At 50.8% G+C, this 17,952-nt stretch overlaps 3 protein-coding genes across 3 annotated transcripts; all 3 read right to left on the bottom strand.

Annotated features, from left to right (window-relative positions):
* Positions 1–5,880: 5,880 nt before the first annotated feature.
* Positions 5,881–9,474, bottom strand: CLUP02_03837 (uncharacterized protein; the record flags this gene model as incomplete). Its single annotated transcript, XM_049282854.1, has 20 exons — positions 5,881–5,937; positions 6,004–6,069; positions 6,138–6,257; positions 6,299–6,384; positions 6,493–6,511; positions 6,601–6,696; positions 6,807–6,882; positions 6,946–6,997; positions 7,081–7,560; positions 7,636–7,772; positions 7,835–7,937; positions 8,044–8,233; positions 8,286–8,314; positions 8,383–8,561; positions 8,621–8,703; positions 8,736–8,819; positions 8,881–8,907; positions 8,970–9,121; positions 9,184–9,388; positions 9,433–9,474. The coding sequence occupies 20 exons, from the start codon at positions 9,472–9,474 to the stop codon at positions 5,881–5,883; spliced, it is 2,283 nt and encodes a 760-aa protein (XP_049139997.1).
* A 76-nt stretch (positions 9,475–9,550) lies between these two features.
* Positions 9,551–10,822, bottom strand: CLUP02_03836 (uncharacterized protein; the record flags this gene model as incomplete). The annotated part of the gene is made up of 7 exons (XM_049282853.1): positions 9,551–9,812; positions 9,869–9,945; positions 9,985–10,053; positions 10,125–10,194; positions 10,417–10,514; positions 10,589–10,642; positions 10,715–10,822. The coding sequence occupies 7 exons, from the start codon at positions 10,820–10,822 to the stop codon at positions 9,551–9,553; spliced, it is 738 nt and encodes a 245-aa protein (XP_049139996.1).
* A 238-nt stretch (positions 10,823–11,060) lies between these two features.
* On the bottom strand, positions 11,061–15,137 carry CLUP02_03835 (uncharacterized protein; the record flags this gene model as incomplete). Its single annotated transcript, XM_049282852.1, has 16 exons — positions 11,061–11,202; positions 11,263–11,423; positions 11,493–11,582; positions 11,672–11,733; positions 11,795–11,886; positions 11,972–12,340; positions 12,400–12,491; positions 12,542–12,582; positions 12,698–12,811; positions 12,881–13,015; positions 13,070–13,177; positions 13,231–13,342; positions 14,305–14,425; positions 14,507–14,646; positions 14,723–14,785; positions 14,847–15,137. The coding sequence occupies 16 exons, from the start codon at positions 15,135–15,137 to the stop codon at positions 11,061–11,063; spliced, it is 2,133 nt and encodes a 710-aa protein (XP_049139995.1).
* Between the last annotated feature and the right edge of the window lie 2,815 nt (positions 15,138–17,952).

Genomic DNA, 17,952 nt, shown 5'->3' with positions numbered 1-17,952 from the left:
CTTTTCTTGTCAAGCATATCCAAGTATTGGATTATGCGATGCTCTTTGTTGCGTCTATTCCCTACGAAGTAATCGTTATCATTGCGTGATACTCTCGAATGATGGACGTCTCTTGGAGTGCAGTTGACCAACGCATCTTCATATTCTGATACGCGATTTGCTTGCCGTCAAGTCGCCGGCTGAGTCCTTGATTGCTCTCCAATGATGACTGCAACAAAGGGTAAGAAGCCTTGCAACTTGAATCGGATGTCATAAGTCCGAAGGCTAGATTTGAGGAAAGGGTCAAGAGAGAGCCTTATTCTGAGGCTCAATCCGAGATATCATGTCCTCTGAAGCTCGCGGATGGACGGGCGGGTAGGCAGTCATCCCGTTTCCAAAAGTTTATTCGCAGGGCGAAGTGTAATCGTGAGAGCCATCGGTTGATCGGACGCATTATCTGACATCCGGCTCTTGCGAGTCCTTTCTTGGCTGGTTTGAAGCCCATCTTCGTTGCTCGGTCGTGGTTCTCCTCCATCACCCAGCCACCCTCACCAGCCCTGTATGTCTCTTCTTCCCTGACCTACCTGAAGGGAATGGTATACGGATGTTCCATCCCAACTCTGCATCCCTCCTTTGGATTCCCGAGGCGGGCGTGAATGATGAGGACGTTATCCCCCCTCCATCCTTTCCTATTACTCTGGGACTTTATTCAACATCATGCGTGATTGGGATTTTGTGTTGATGGTGCCGGATATGATGTTCCTCTTAGTAGATTCCCATCTGATATGGGGAGGGCGGTTTTCGTCCGCCAAGGAACTGCCAACATCCATACGATATTTGTTCGCGAGAGAATCGTAAGTACCCATTCGATCTGTGAACTCCTACAAGTTCTGTTAGTCTTGGTACGCTTGGCTCTGCCGGTATCCGAGGTTTCTTGTCCGAGCCAAGCTTTTCGGAGACACGGCGAGCGAAGAAAAACCTCGTGAGGAGAGCATCTAGATCTTGGCTTGAACTCAGTTCAACGTTTGTCCGCCTTGAATCTACAGGGCTGAGGGAATCTCCGGAGAGGTGTAGAGCTGATAAGGCTGGTGGGTGGGCTTGCTTACTGGAGGTATCCAAGGGCCCGTGTTGTTCAAGGAGCGGTAGTGTTGATGCCGAGGACGGTGGCACTGCTGATTGATCCAAGATAGCTGTTTTTCGCGGTGTTTCTGACATTCTGGTGGCGATGGAATTAATTGCGAGCTTAGATGGCCTTGCCAAGAACCCATCCTCCAAATGCCATTGATAACATGCTTGCCAAATCGACCTTTGCAAAGGTCAACTCCGTGGTAGCCCAGGTTTGACTCAAAGGGCGAAAACATACAGGCTTTTGGAGGTCCTTCAACTGCAGCGTATTGATTCATAGTGAGATTGACGAACGCTAATGTCGTGAAGGTTGAGAACGTTGAATCGAGCGTGTGATTTTCCCTCTCTGATCACCGCATTTTGTGGTTTGCTCGTGTTCGTCGAGGTTTTTCGAGGCTCGGGGCGTTTCTGTCGTCCTTCTGGGTGTTTGAGATTGGGATCTCTGAGAAAAAAGATGAAGAATTTGTCGTATGATAGAGCCTTGAGTTCATATCTTACGGGAATAGGGGCGCTTTCCTAGTTCTATACACGTATTGTCTTCTTCTCCGTTAGTTCCACCGATGTGCGGAGTGGCGGTACCTTTTAGTACGTGAGTTCATAGAGAGACTGGGTCATTCGAACTCACCTTTCCGAATGCCAGATATCGGGTCAAGTCACCGTGGAAATCAAGGGGCATATAAAGGTTTTCATAGTATCTCAAGCCGGCAGGGGAAATGTTCATCCCGCCTCCGACCTGATCTTGTGAGCCTGAAAGTTAGTTCTCAACGGCACTATCGTAACTAGTCTTACTGTGGGTTCCAATTTGTCATATATCATAATTGCGTTCACACAGAGAACAAAAGAGCCGGATCAAAAGGTAGTCAGGTGTTCCGAGGGTAGTAAAACATGCGTGTCGATCCACATCAGCATCAGAACAGATGTGTGTAGTCTGGGTATCCGATGTGATGCAACGCAGAATTCTTACTCTTCCCGATCTCAGGAGTCTTTTATAGCATTCTCTTTGCCGAGTGAAGAGCCACAGATCAATGACACTGGGGAGGGAGGCAGAGGGAAGGAAGATGCGCATGAAGAGGAAACTTGTAGGAGAGGCAGGTAATCACTGGTCCATACAAGTGCTCATCCAAGGGGGATTTTCGTTTCTTGATCAAAAATAACAATCACAATTGCTTTGTGTTACAACCACTGGCAGGTTCCTGTGCTGTAAGAACCAGGATGATTGGAACTCGACCTCTGACTGGCAGTTTTCCCAGGCAGACATGATCAAAATTACTTTTACATCGTCACACCTCGTCAGCCTGGTGTAAGAACTCCCGGCATCTTCCAACTCCGTTGAGTATCGTCTACCGGGCAGTAGTCTCTTGGGATAGATTTTTGTCAACAAGACTTATTTCGAGGGCCAGTTACATCCCTCTTAAAAACGGCGCGAAATCTTTGACAGACTCAAGTCTGCCAAATTTTCAAATACTGAGGGAGAACTACAGAAAAAAGACTGTTTTATCCTCAGTATTGATTGTTGCCAAGGGTGTTTGGTTGGAAAGCTTGACTGCCTTCTTGTGATGGAAGACGGATGTTGACGAGACAGGTCTCGGTCATGAATGGTTCTGTATCAGGGCAGTGATCACTCATACTCCTTCTCTATGCTTTAAAACAGACATCTAGTCTCTCTACCGTATGTGCTTTCATCAGAGTTTTCGCTTGAGACAGGCCGTAGAAAGCCTGCAGAGACCAGGTAAAAGTGCTCGTGGCCAGGCTTCTGGTCTCTCCTGCCCTGTGACTTTTATCAACAAAATGCCCAGGGGAAATTCAACAACCTCGTATCCGATCCAGCATTCTCGGACTTTAGTCTACTCCATCGCAAGACTACCTACGCGGGTTAGGGGGGGGGTTCATTAGTGCTCCAACAGACTGCACGCTCAATGACCTTATGCCTCATAGGCACCTCCCGGAACATTTAGGAGCCACATCAGTATGTGTGTATAGTACAACCGGGGCACACAGCTCCTTCCTCCTTCTATTTTTCTTGTTCAGAATCGACCCACTCTGTACTTATATGATCACTCTGAATACTTGAACAGAGGAGAATTAGAACAGATGTTCCAGAGTATCGTGGTTTTGAATATTAATGCTGACCTCAGAGGTCATTTTACTATTGGTACAGACTCCCTCCATTATACGGGCAGAAAGATGCGTATACAGCATAGTACATTAATAGGCAGAAGCAAGGGCCTCTTTTGACCCCCCCCCCCCAACCCGCATAGGTAGGTTCGGGCTCACAGAGGGTATCAAGGGTAGAGACGTCTTTATGAGGTTTGGGACTTGAATAGCTCCCTGATTGTGATCTAACTTGAACATTGTAGTTGATGAGATCATTGAGGGCCCCGGTAAGACCGCTGAATAGGGCTTTTGTTTGTTGAATAAGGCTGGAGTTTGGTCACTTTGGCAATGATCGTATGACGCAAGCTTTAGCCATTCACCAAAAATCTGGTAAAATGTAACCGAGTTCTGTGCATGACTTCTTAGGAAAGCCACCGGGTCAAGTAACGCTGCTAAAGACTACAAAAGATACCTGGAAAGAGTTCAGAGATGATGTATTATGGCATCAGAAACGGCACGCACTTCGTGGTCAAGTACGTTATGTCTTGCGAATGTGTGCGTAGACGCCTTATCAGCAGCGACCCTCAGCGAATCCCTCCTGCTTCCAGATTAATTTCGGCATAGTTTGAGTTGTGTTTTGACTATAGGCAATGGAATCGTACAATCGTTTGACGGCCTCGCAGCCCCAGAGTTCCAGTCAAGTCCTCGCGAACCACACAAAGCGCAATGAATGATAGACACCTAGCTGATGGGCACGCTCGATCAAGATTTTACGGAGGGATCTGAGATGACTTTGACAGCAGGCAGCTTTTCCAACATGTGTAGACTGACACATCATGATTTATTCCCCTCACGTCCCTAGATATGGCATGTGGCGATAGAATGGGCCAAAACTTCTGACGCTGCGTACGAACTTTGCACCCACGTAGTCAAGAATACCTGAGCATCGTGATACAATAGCAAAACGTTCACGCTTCTGTACGAGGACCGCTGAAAATCTGGCTGTACGCCTTCAGGCGATGCCAGTTTTACACAGGTTCAGCCCCTTATAAAAGCACGTGAGGACTTCATGGTTATGAAGTAGTCCATAGATAAGTCACCTACTCAGAGCAGACTCAAAATAAAAGCCAGTCAAAATTCAAAAGCAGGAGAAACGGAGGGGATAAAGCATCATATACCAGTCGAAACTTCACAATATTCATGCTCAATTGAGCTCATTGTTCATCATGAAAAGGAAGGTAGTGAAATTCCCATCAGACCTATCGTCTCTAAAACTATAGCCACTAGGTACCCAGAGACTCGTCATTACCAGAGTACATGTTCATGAGAAGTATATACCATCAATACCACCGCTGCCTCCGCCGCCGCCTTAACGTCTAAGCTGCACTTTGCTCCTTTCGACCAGATTTTCACGAATCCTCTCGAACGACCCCGGCCCCTTACGACTCGAGGTCGAAATCGAAGAACACAAAGGGTTCGCCCTATGCGCGCGCTTGAGGTACACAAAGACTGTAAACTTGCTCGAAAGTCTGTAGAAAGATCAATTGCAACCGACCTCACCGGCCAGCTAACAGGAAAAAAGCTTTGGCTAAACCCCAACCCCCCCCCCCTCGCGCGCAGTCAAAGAGAACACGATAACCAAGCAAGGCAGACAAGGAGACAAAGCCTAGCCGCCGAAACCTCATCGCTTAAGCGCAGTTATTATGAAATTTTCCTTGCTGTTTACCGCCATCGTCTATTTGAAAGTAAGGTATTCATATCCTATCCGCCCTGGTCCTCCATGACGTACCTAGCTCTTTAACCAAAGCAGAACCAGAATGAACACTCAGTCTCATCAAAGAAGGAATGCAATAACTAAACATAAGCGACACGACAAATACCTCTTCCGCCAGAGAATGGTGACATCGAGGACAGCTGCAAAATATCTTCAAACTCATGCATGACCCGACGGCGGCGGGCCAGGCCGGCGCATCCAAACGTAAAAAGCGGGGATACTGGCCGGCGCGCACCACCCGGTGGTCAACCCCCCTCCCCTCCGAGCCCCGCCTCAGCAAGATCGGCGTCGGGGATACGGGGGACAGAGCCACTTGATAGTTCACCTCACCTCACCTCACCTCGCCTCAGTTTACCTTTTAACATACCACGGCTCTTGAACGAGCTAGTACTCTCAAGGAACTATAAACATGATTTGACTTGGCTTGTTCCCGGGGGCGTATAAAGTGAACTTGTTCACCAGGTATTAATGGCACCTCGAGGGATAATACTCATTACGGGCAATTCACACGACTCTATGTAGTATCTATTATGAAGGAACATGATGACATACGTAACAAATAATGGGATAATATTGATCCAGCCTTTGGATGGGGAGAGAAACTCGACTCGAACCCTCGTGTACTCAATGAACTCTCCATCCTCATTACCCCCCGATCCATACTGAGTTATCGCCATCCGCCGCCCGCTGGAAGCAAGACTTTCCGCATTCGGTAGGTAAATCGCAACAAGAAGCCTCCTCCAAACACTCTCACCGACACCAAACAGGTCTAACGCAGAGCTGGCGCGGCCGAGGGCGCGGGGGGCGCATGGGCGGGCGTACGGGCGGAGAGCGAAGAATCAGGACTCCTAATCGGACACGGGACTTTCCACACACGCCGTCTACGAAGACTACTACTACAGCAGCACCTACTCTCTTTTCCACTTGTCGCCGCCCTCGCCAGCGGACGGGAGATTTCCCACACACTAGTCGATTCTGAACCAGATTCCGGGGATATGCTAGGCCGCGGCTCGAATTCGTATGGTCTCGACTTCGTTCATCTTGGGAAAAGGACCCTTGATTTCCCGAGTCGCTTGGTGGCGCCCTTTACTCCCTTTCTACCCGAGCTAAGTCAGCTAGCTTCACCCTTCTACCTATCCCTTTTACTTTTCGAGCTCGATCTCACCGGAGCGGGCTCCTGGGGAGAGACCTTGAGAGCTCTGCGAGAGGAGAGAGGAGATTGGGTGGGAGAGGGGCCGCGCGTGGTAAAGCTCAGCTTAAGTGTGACATATTCCATCACCTTCACCTAGGTTTCTACGTCAGGCAGCAGAGAAAAGTCAGTAGAACCTCCAGAGTATGCCTTGCCCGTCCCGCCTCGTGTGTTGCGCGCAGCGCCGGGCAGAAAGAGGGGTTGTCCGGCCGTGGATCACTCCCTGTAAATGATTGTCGTGATCGGGTTACAGATGTCAACCTTAAAAAAGTCCACATCATACACCATACAGAATACACTACACCGCAGGAACACGCAGCAACAAGCACACAAGGCACGGCACTGCCAGACTAAAGTTCTCAAGCAGTGGTGTTACCAGGAGAGTGGTTTGGTGTGGTGGGAAGGTTCAAGTGGACGCATCGACAAAAGTCAGAGGTACCTTGCCTTGCCCTGCCTTGTAGTCTCGGGCAGCAGCGACGGCGGCAACGGACGAAGGACAACTGCGTCCCAAGAAAAGATTCAATAGTGAGGAGGGCTAGGATCACGTAGTGGAGGGAGCGTCACGGAAACAACCACCTCACTGCCCGCGCCCGATATCACGCCCCGTCTTGATCAAGTATGTTGGACCTCGCGGTGTATCATTACCCATTGTGCCATGTCTTTCTCGACGGATTCACGAGCAAGGGGAGGCACTGTTACCGAACCGAGTGAGCTTGCGTTACTGTTGTTCTCGGAAACTCACGTGCATAGTCGCTAGGGCGACGTGGTCGTGAACGAAGTGGACGAAAGGTGGACGCTGAAACAGCATGTCGCCGGTTTCGTGTCCGTGCCTGTGCCTGGGGTGGTTGTCTTCAAGGGGGGGCTGGGGGCTGGGGCTGGGAGGGGAGAGGGAAGAGGGACCACAGTCATGCTAGCAAACCGCGTGTTTGATCCGCAACTTCAAGTTTGGCGAAAGAGAAATCGTCAAACTTTTTTTTTGGGATGGCAGACGACAGACACAGACCAGTGCTTTCAACGGAGCTGAGACGAGGAGGATCCTCGACCAAGAAGAGTAGAGAGCCCTTTTCGAGAGAGGAAGACCAACGAGCAAAACGTCGCCCGGGTGGCTTCTGATATGGCCCGTGGTGGGACGATTGGGAATTCGTTGCTGTCAACCTCTGACGCGGTATCTGTTCGAAACCGTAAAGGTGACGAGGCCCAACGCGACCCTCAACGGCAAAGAGCCCAAGGCTGGGACAACGGGACTTGATGGAGAGTGGCGCTGTACGTATCTGAACACTATATCTGTGGTCCAGCGATGGTGATCGGGGAGACGTGGGTGAGATAGAGTTGGCCGCAGGGTTGCAAGGAGCCGCAGACAGAGGGCAGACAAGCTGGGATGGCCCGACCAAATTCTGGACTGGAAAAGGAACCGTGAATGCATGAAGCAACAGCGCCATGTTTGCGTGTGCCTTTCAGGGCTGAGCAAGCAGACGCGGCGTGCGTTGTGTTGGTGCAATGCTGCGCGGTCGGTGAGACGAGACGGAGACGGAGGGCGGGAACGATCCCAGCGTCGTCTCCGTCTTGACAATAGCGAGTTCGAGAACTGGAGCGCGAGGCTCTGACGAGGCGCTAGTTGCAACGACGTCGACAAGAGAGTACAGCAATGGGCACGTTCGCTACGCATCCAGAACTTGGGAGAGCGGCTCAGGGCTGGCTGGTCAATGCCTATTGCCTGAACGTCCGTCTTGCATTGCTGGGGCGACGGGGCATCAGAATTAGGAGCAATAACACAGTCTTCGGGGCAGGCACCGTCCTAAAACGGCAATGAATTTGAGGCTCGGCTGAGTAGGGCCCCTTTGGCAAATTAAAACGGACTGGGGGGGCCTTCAGAAGTTCAGACTCTCGAGACATGGGTGCGCGTTGTTGGAGAGTTGAAGCAGAGTTCCGGCGTAGATTGATATTAGGGCAGACACCCGAAGACGGTGGAGATGGCAGGTCCAAGGTCGTCGAACGAAGGATCGAGATCGGGCGGAGATATTGTCATGGGCCTTGATATACACTAGGTAGAGATGTGAACGCGAGAGGTTCGCCTGATGGTCCAAGGTCCTTCCCACGGTTCCCACCCGTGACAGCACAGCGTACCGTGACGACGGACGTGGAGGGGGCACCGGCTGGAAATGGGGGGCTTGACTTTGAATGCCTTATTGATATTAACCGTTATGCGTTGAAAGGAACGCACGTACTCTGTACGCGCTGGCACAAGCTTTATCTGTACGAAGGATACGCGTCGCCCGGTATCCGTGGACCGTACGGGACGAAATGAGGTGACGGTTTATTTCGGGAGTCGGGAGAGCTAAGCCCACCGACCGAAATGGCGGACGGGACGGAGTGGGCGGGAATGGCATAGTTGGATGCGAACTGGATGATGTGCATCGTGCCATCGTCTTCATCGCGCACGGTGGGGGAGAGACGGAGACGAGAAGTTTGTCGTGCCCTTTTGCGCCTGGTGTTTCTTCGTGACGCTCAGGATGGCAGTGACATAATTGGGTAGCAATAGCCACTAGGTTCAAACAAGATTTCTTGTTAGATTACTTGGTGCTGCTCGATAAGATTTGGATGTGCGCTGGAAAAAATGTCCCTTATTTTCTGCTCATTCTCATTCTGGGCCGGCGAGCCCTAAGCTGATGAGGCTCATCATTAAACGGGAATTCCGAACGAGGCTTAAACTGGCACTGACTTGAGCATGTATCAACGGCCGGCCGTCCTTTTGCAGATGAGTCCGGGCAGCTAAAACAGCCCCGGATTTACTGGGCAGAAGGGTCACACAGACTGTGACCAGGGGAAGGGGTCTGGGTTAACGACATTTGAGGGTTCTTGTAGGCCCCATTTCCTCTTCAGGTGGAAGATCTGCCGGGGCGCCAGTGGCTCGTTTTGAAACTTGAGAGAGAGCCCTGGAGCAGTAGAAAGAAGCAAGAATGCTCGCCTGTGGCAGGATTGTACATGAGGCGCGCAGAGAGTTGATAGCCTCTGTAGCCTGTACTTAGGTAATGAGTATCGGTGGTACGCCGGAAAGGGTCACCTGCAGAGTCGTAATTTGCGGAAGATAGACGCCCAAAATAGACGCGGGCATGGCGCATGCTGCAGAGGAGAGGAGTGAGTAAGTTGTGAAGAAAGATGATGAAGCAATGTCGCATGCGTACTGCGGTAGGTGAGTTAAGGGAAGAGATGGCAGAATGGGATGTTCCCTGTGGAAAAGCAGGGCATGGGAGTGTTGGCGGGATGAACAGACCGACTTTTCGATATCCCATCCTTGGTTGCCCTTTCCACGCATCCCCCCCCTCTGGCGCAGTTGCCGCTCCTTCTTTTTGCCACTATTTTGTTACAAAATACGGATAGGAAACTGGTGATCATTGGATCTTCCCTTCCTGCTTCGCTCCGAGGAAGGGGGCCTGGCTGGGTCTGTGGTGATCAGGGCTCCGTCCCCCGGACTCTCCATTCTGGTGCTTCTGGGCCTGCCTTCCGAAGCCGAGGTGCTCGCCGATGGTTCTTGGTGTTTTCCCAGGTTGTTGGTGATGAAGACTGCACCTCAGAGACGAAGTGGAAGTGGTTGCCAGCTGGCGGTGATTCTCCTTCCCAACTTCCCAAGTACTCCGTAACGCAACCGTCAACCTTGCGACCAATCAGAGCTCTGGCGCAGGTTGCCGCTGCCACTTCTTTTTTCGGACTCGCGGGAGTGGATCAAACCCAAGGCGCACGCCCCCTGACGACTCAGGGGGTGTTCAATCCCTGTTCGTTTCAGATTCTGCCAAGACGTCGAGGAAAATAGCTTCAAATTTCACACCAAGGGCCCGACGCTCCCAATCTCCCATGCAGCGCCAGATTGGAAAGCTGCAGGATGTGGGGGCGGCGACTCGCAACAGACTCGTTTCTGCCTCTCTCTCCCTCTTAAAACTCTCGACCGTGGGAACACTGTACACTTACACCCAAGAGAGGCAAGGCAGCACAGTATGAACGAGGCAAAAGCCAACCTGAATCGTTTGCTGCAGTGCTCCTTCAGCGGGATGAGCAAGCCACAAAAAACAAAAACAAAAACCATAGGGAAAAGCTCTCATAGTATATGTCATGGCTAAAAGGGTTTGGAGGGAATGCAAGATCGCACACTACTACGCTGTTGTGTCCGTACCTAGTCTCGTGATCTTACTTTGTCGCAGACTCGCAGGTCGTTTCCCGCTAACAGTTTTTTTTTTTACCGAGTTTTATTTTCCTGATCTACGATCGCGAAATTGCGATGAGCTGGTTCAAGTCTGAGAATGTTTTAGGGATGAGCTGGCTGGGCGCCCGCGCCGTGTTACGTTGCCGCTTGCCGAATGTCTGCCGCAAACATGACCCTGCTGCGTTGCGAGCGTCCAACCCGTTGTCAAGAAACAAAAAAAAGACGGGGTTACCATCTGGAGTTCATGCGGTGATCCAACAAGGGGAAGGGGGAAAAACAGGAGGCTCTGCTTGTCGTTCAGGATCACGATGTTGTATCAGCATCCGAGCGTTCTTTATTTCTCCGTTTTCCATGTGACCAACGCGTCCAGGCTCTTCAACGTCAACGTCGTTTCTTTCAACTGCTTTGTTGTCGCGATGATGCAAATGATGACGCCGGTGTCCTCCCCCCCTCTTCTCCCCACCATCACCGCCGTTATAGTATGAGACCGGGGGGGGGGGGGGGGCATGGAGGAGGATGGGTGAGTCAATACATGGGACGAAGAGGGACGGTGGATATCCCATCTATCTTGCGAGAGATTGACGAACGGTGAGCGTGGGTAAATAGAGGAACACACATATACGAGCCGCCGGCTATAGTGTTCCTAATTCTGGCAAAAGGAAGAAGAAAAAGAGACAATATCGATCATTATAGCCGTCCCTCCGTCAGGTAGAGGTATCATCCATGGAGGAGCCACGATGGCTCTGCCCTGCCTCGGCATCTCCCATACGAGGACGCGCAGGGATCTGGCTGGCAAGACTGGAGGAGGGATGTCTCTGGTTGTCAAGAACGGGATTTTCGCCCTCACTTGAATGAAAAAGAGCAGTTCAAAGGGAAAAAGGTTTCCTGACAAGACAACCCGACCACCCCCCGTCTGCCCCTGAGTGCCCCCCTTCGGTTTCTCTTTCTCTCTGGTAGGCCTGCCGCCCTGGGAGACTCTGGAATGTTGCCTTTAGGTGTGGCTTGTCAATCTTGTCTCTGGTTCCTAGTATTGCCACGAGGCCAGAGTCGATCGAATTCCCTAGCCGCTTTCAACCTGTCAAGCGATAAACCTTGGGTGCCAGCTGGGAGATTGGCCCTTTTTCTTTCTTTCTTACAATCAGCCCACCGGAAAAGAGAGTATCTTTTCCATGTGACTCGTGATGTCGAGTCCTCTCTACTCGAGAAAGATGTAGCGAGCCGTTATCCTGTGAGAAGTGTGAATTGGGGTGACTGGCAACCTAATCCCTGGCAAGACGAGGGTCACAGAATGGAGACGAACGTCGAATTATCCCACGGGACTGGCTACGACGCGTCTCCCCTCTGCTCGGTCAGCCGCCGACAGATAAAAGCCTGCGCCTACAGAGTGGGTGGGCGGCTCTTTGTACGTGGAACGGAATATCCGTAGTATAGGTCAAACTGAGCCCCAAAGTCGGATACCTCCATTTTCGTTCGTCCAAAAGGTCCCTTGATTTAGGAGAGAGAATGGACTCTATGGAGAAGTTGCAAATTCTAGATCGGGTGTAGCTCTATAGTGGCTCTTACCGACTTAGGTAGGGGGCCCATCAACTTCCAACGGATACTGAGCCCTCTGTACCTGTTTCCGACAAATGAAATAAAGGTCTCCATCCTGCCTTGCTTGTCTGGCCGCGCGCAACTGAATACCGCAATTGGGGGTCCGGCGGCGAGACCGAGGGACAAACTCGAGCTGATGAGTGCAAATAGAGAGAGAGATAATGGACTCGAGGGGGAGGAGGAGGACACACTACAGGCGCCCGCAGCGTTTCGTTGCCGCCGAGGGAAGGAGCCACAAAGAAGGCTGTGTTCAGTTACGGCGTGTTCAGAAGGGCAAAGACAGCGAAAGGACAGCGTGTATCCCGAGCATGTTTTGGCGGCTAAGGCCGGAGCCGCGGGCACCACAAAGGGCGGCGGCGGCTTTTCTTGCTCGAAAAGATGGTGGTTCAAACTGAAACCGGTGGTTGGCTGGTGATGGCCGCATCTAGAAAAGGGCACGAACGGGCAAACGCAGGCTGTGGCAGTGGCATGTCGCGCAAGCCGTCGGTACTCCGTGGGTAGTAACCGAAGACGTACGAAGTATGGTTCAGAAACATCATGTTCTAGACTAGGGCAGTTCAGGTCGGTGGGCTTGGGTTTAATGATCGAAGACCCAGTTGTCGGTAAGGATATTGGCCTGGTTCAACAGATTGGCTACATGTCAATTGTCAAATGAGAAGCACGGCCCGGCGATGATGATGTTCTATAGTGGGCTTGGAATGATGGAATGATCTGCAATCGACATTTGCCAGACTGACTCTCAACGAACCCACGGAAACCCACGATCCCGGCCGAGAGTCGATCGGAATTTGCCTACACAAATTTGAGTGGAGGGTATTTTGGGTTCTCGTGAGGAATGTGTTATGTGGACTGGAAATGCTGACTGTACTCCGTACAGAGTGCACGAATATCCGGAGAGCCACTTAGGCAAGGAACCCAAAAAGCACAGCACCACAGGGCACAAGCAGCACCAGAGTCTCGGTATTTCGTTGCAAGGGTGGAGGGGGAGCAAGGCAGGGAAAGGCAAGCAAGAAAAAAAAAGCACAGGACGCCAGGAGGCTCTCGCCTCCAGAGATGAGCCAGCCCTCTGCGCCAAAAGTAGTAGCAGGCAATTACTGGGAACAGCCGGGGGATGGGTCACCCAGGGCGAGATCTGACAGCCCAGAGACGAGGCCGCCGCCGAGGGCAGGACAGGACGACGGCGGCTGTTCGGTTACAGAGTTCAGACTCTTTTCTTCGGTATCACAGCCTCAGCGAGGCAGAGAGCAGAAAGACGGAAACTTCCATTGGATAGGGCAAGACGAGACAAGGGGCTCGGGAGTTCGCGCTGGCACTCGGGGTTGCTAAAAGGAAACAATAGTGGTGATTGGGCGTTGCGCACCGCAACTTTGCGCCCAGTCCTGGCGGCGTTGAGCTATATTCCTTCTTGACATGCTTGTCATTTTCTTTCTAGTCTTTTTTTTTCTAAGTACCTTATTATCGAAAAAAGTTAATTCTTTCTAAATTATAAGTATAAGAATATAGTTTTAATAAAATAATATAGTACTTACCTAGTACTTAAATTAAGATACTTTTTTAAGCTTATTATAAAAGAAAAATAATTATATTATTAACTATTTATTATTAAGGTTCGTAATACTATAGTTTTAATTGTAATAATTTTATTTATAATAGATAAAAAGTCTAATTATAAGTCCTTTAAAAGCTTCTTTTTAAGGGCTATAAGAGCCTCCGAGTTAAGTTAAAATATTTATTAAAATATTAATAACTAAACTAACCTTATAATAATAGCTTTAATAAAAAAACTAAAAAACGAACTAAGAAATAATATTAAAATCCTTATTAACGTTAAGTATAATTTATAAAGGGTAATAACGCAGCCGTAGAGTATTAATAATATATTTTATATTAAAAAGATTATTATTAGTAGTAACGAGACGGATAGGGCCGTATTAATATAGTACCTCGGCTTTTTTTTATAGCTCGAGGACTATAGCCTTAAATAGTATTAAAAGTTTATTAAAAAGCTCTTTTAAATACTTTAGTATATTTATTACTATTTTTATAATAATAAAACTCCCGGTGCTTATATATAAATATAAATTACTTATTTTTAAATAATAGTACTAGCTTATTAATAAACTATTAAAATTATAATTTTAATAATCTTTTAATAAGGGAGAGGGTAAAATAGAGGAAAAGATAAGTAATTTATAAAAAGGGTTAAGGTTAAATAGTATAGAATTCGAGGGTAAGGTAACGTTTATATGTATTATGGTAATCCTTTAGTAATATAAAACGATGGAGTTAAACAGTGTTCTTTCTAGTCTTTGGATTACTCCGTACGGTAATAACGACTCCCCGTATTACGGATACAGATGGCTTGAGAGCCCGTGTCTGCGTGTTGGTACTAGTGTGCATGATCGCTGTAACCGTTTGTGTGTAAGTGCGTGCGTGTGATGTGTAGACATGCCACTGCATGTCACTGAGAAGCCAGCTTGATAGGTTGATTCGGAGTTCTCAGGTCAGCAATTTCAAACTCATGGCGTTCTCTTCGTAGCGAAGTGGAACAACCAACGCAACCGGAGGAGGAGGAAGTGCAGAGAGGTATTTCGCTGAGCCTTGAGGCACAGAAACAATCACTAGACTGACAGTGAGCCGGAAATAAGCACCCATCAATGGAAGACGGAATCCCGCCGCCACTGCGACGGCGCATTGCTATTACTGCGTGTATGGAGTGTGTAGATGTTCCCCTGGCAGATCTTTTTCCTGTCTGGAGATTAAGACGCGGCACCAACGCCGGCAGCAGCTTAATCAGGGACAAGAACTCCAAACAGTGGCGAGAAATGACGGAACACTTCATATGTGCAGCAGGTCAACATCTTTAGTGTTGAATAGCTTTTGATCGACAACTCTACTTTCGTGACTACAACTCTGACTGAGGCAAGCAATTGCAACAGACATATATGTAGGCAAACGGATCTGGGATACACATTGGGCAGATCCATGAGACCATGAACCATGAACCCGAACCAGCAGTGGTGAAGAGGGCAAGAGGCAAAAAGATTGAAATGAACTAAATCCAACAGGCCAGGTACGTACCGAGGCTGCACGGCAGGAGTGACCAAATTGGAACTCCCCGGCGTGTCATTGGTCCAAAATTGGCGCCGACCTCCAGACGACGGGCGACTACGAAGTACAAGGCGCATGCACGCGACTGGGACTGCGGACCTTTTCTTTTCTTTCCTTCTTTCTCTATTCGTACTTGCTAAGTTGGTCCTGAAGGGCGGGCTATTAATAGACCCCGGTCATGTTTCGCAAAATACGCTCCAGTCACGACGAAGCCCCAGTGCCCCACTTCCTGGGGGTGACCCAGGCACACACAGGGACCCAGGGGATCACTCGCACCAAGCCCCAAGCCATGAACCCCACTTATTCCGTCCTGGGAAGTGGTGTGGTTGGGCGGCTCCACTTACGCTGGGCGGCCACTGGCCAATCCTCTCTTTCCCTCTCACACACACACAGTAGGTGCGCACCACACACACGCTCTCTCCTGCCGCCTTCTCAATCGCGGGGGGACCATAGAAACTCGCACGGGGAGAAGGAGGAATTGGTTGAATTGGTGAATTGCAAGACCAAGCTGACAGAGATCTGACTCTGAGAGAAAGGAAAGAGGAGGACACAGGGCCTAGAAGCCGGGTTTGGACCAGTCATTGCCGTTCCTCTGCATCTTGCAGCGCAGCAGCCGGCGGCAGCGGAACACCGGAATCTTGCCTTTGCCCCTCCACCCTCTTTTGCCCATCGGCATCAGTCAGTCCAGACAGGCGACTCCCAACCAGACAGACGTGCTGATGTTCGGTTGCCTTCTGTGCTGCTTGTTCTCTGCATATTGCAGGTGTCAGGTCAGAGTCACCACATTGTGTCCGTCTGTCCGTTCGTTGTTTCGTACCCACAACAGCGGAGTGCCGTGTTGACGATGACAGAGCGGGCAGTTCGATACAGACTACTACTCTGATAGCCCGTGGACAATATACTAGGCTTGGTCGCGCGATGGTGCCCACGGCTCTAAAACAACAGTAAATCAACCCAAGGACGGGCACCAGTCCAAGTCCTCGTCAATGGCGGCGGGCTAGTCCACGGCTCTCACGTAGTAACCTCCGGCTACAGCCTACGCCCTCGCATACTGGAGCTAAGGGGGTAGCGCTTGCGCAGACGAGGCCGTAGACGAGGCCGCACTAACAGTTCCCGATCTGACCCCTCCGCCAGCCAGCACTACCTACTTTGTTTTGTCGAGATGGGTTCCAGTTTGTGCCTGTCTGTGTCCCGTGCCTTGCTCTCTCCTCCTCACCTTGCCTTGCCTTTCCTTGCCTCGCTTTTGCAGCCTGCCTGGGCTGCCTTCACGTTCTAGGTATCCATACTCCGTACCCGTACGTGTGATGGGTTCTGGACAGCATTCTGTGACAAAAGGTGCTGGCCGGTGACTAGACAGGGAATTCTGTCACTTGCATCGAACTCTCTCCACTACCTTAGCACTGGGTACTCCGTACGGGTCCAGACTTGCCAGTTGCTGGTGGTTCTTGTCCTTTCACCATCGTACGTCTACGTTGTGTGTCGACTACTATGCCAGATACATTGGCGAAAAGCGAATGCTTAGGATATCGGTAGTCACTCTGGAGAGATCCAATGCTTGGTGTTCTATTCGTAGTAATTGCTACTTAATGTGAGCCGTACTTTACCTTAACCTGAGGACATAAAAAGGCACAGGAAGGGCTCAGAGAAGGTACGTTCCTTGTCAATCCTTACCGGGCACCCAGACACTTTTGCCAGGTGAACCTCAGACAGAAGGCGACAGAGAGAGGGGGGACGAGGCATGGTAGGATAGGTACGTACCGAGGACCAGCCGCACAGGAAGTGGAAAGGCAGGTGCAATGTAAGGTTTCCATAGGTACCTCTTGACGCAAACTTGCCTCCTGCGATACCTTGGTCTCTACTACGTGGTACCTACTCCGTAGTATACCAGGGCAAGGAAGGACCCCTGTCCTGGTCGCCCTTCGCTCTCAGCCAGCAACTTGATCCTGGGCTGGGGGTACCCTCCCACCACCCGTTGGCCTTCCTTGAGACCTTGACTAGCATCTCCAGGCCAAACCCAGCCCGTCCATGTTCGACGAGGGCAACTGACTGGGCGACAGACGGCCTGCCTTTCACTCTCCAATCGCTTGGTTGTCGCTTGCGTGCAGGCCTTCCTTCACCTTCAGGTTCTCACTTCTGCCCTCTCTGCTACGGCCCCCCCCCCCCCCCCCCCCCCCCCCCCCCCCCCACCCCCCCCCCCCCCCCCCCCCCCCCCCCCCCCCCCCCCCCCCCTCGCCCCCCCCCCCCCCCCCCCCCCCCCCCCCCCCCCCCCCCCCCCCCCCCCCCCCCCCCCCCCGCCAAAGAGCAAGAGCAAGAGCCCCAAGGGCCCCAGTTCCTCTTTCCTTCCCCTTCCAGTTGTTGGCCCATCCCCAACTCTACCTTGCCTTAGGTACTCCTCTCTCGAACCCTTCCCACATCCGCCATTCACCTCAACTTTCAACCACTTCACGTCTCTCTTCCACCATTTTCCCTTCTTCCCACCCCAATCCCAAATCACCACACACACCCCCTCTTCTCTTATTCACTACCTCCCCTTATTCTCAATTCTACGGATACTCTGCCGCCTTTCAAACCAAGCAAATCCAATCCAGCTTCAGTATCCTTCTTCCTTCAACCACCTTACCTTACACTCACCTTACGCATACCCGCCTGGCGATTTCCATGCATCCGTATTGACCGGACCGTGCCACATCTCTTTCCCACCAACAGCATGTGCTAACCCCGAGCCGCCGTTTTCGTCGTGACCACTAGCCATTGTTTTCTCTCTTCTCCATTTCTCTTCCATCACCAACCAAACTTACTACTCTTCTTCCCCTTCGTCTTCCTCTATCCTCCTTCCTACCTCACGAACCACCACCACGACGACCATCCTACTACTCTTGCCCACTATCCACC

This window comes from Colletotrichum lupini, chromosome 2 (assembly GCF_023278565.1).
Source record: "Colletotrichum lupini chromosome 2, complete sequence".
In the NCBI taxonomy this organism is placed as follows: domain Eukaryota; kingdom Fungi; phylum Ascomycota; class Sordariomycetes; order Glomerellales; family Glomerellaceae; genus Colletotrichum; species Colletotrichum lupini.
The sequence above is the reverse complement of the archived record's forward strand: the minus strand, read 5'-3'. Positions and strand labels throughout refer to the sequence as shown.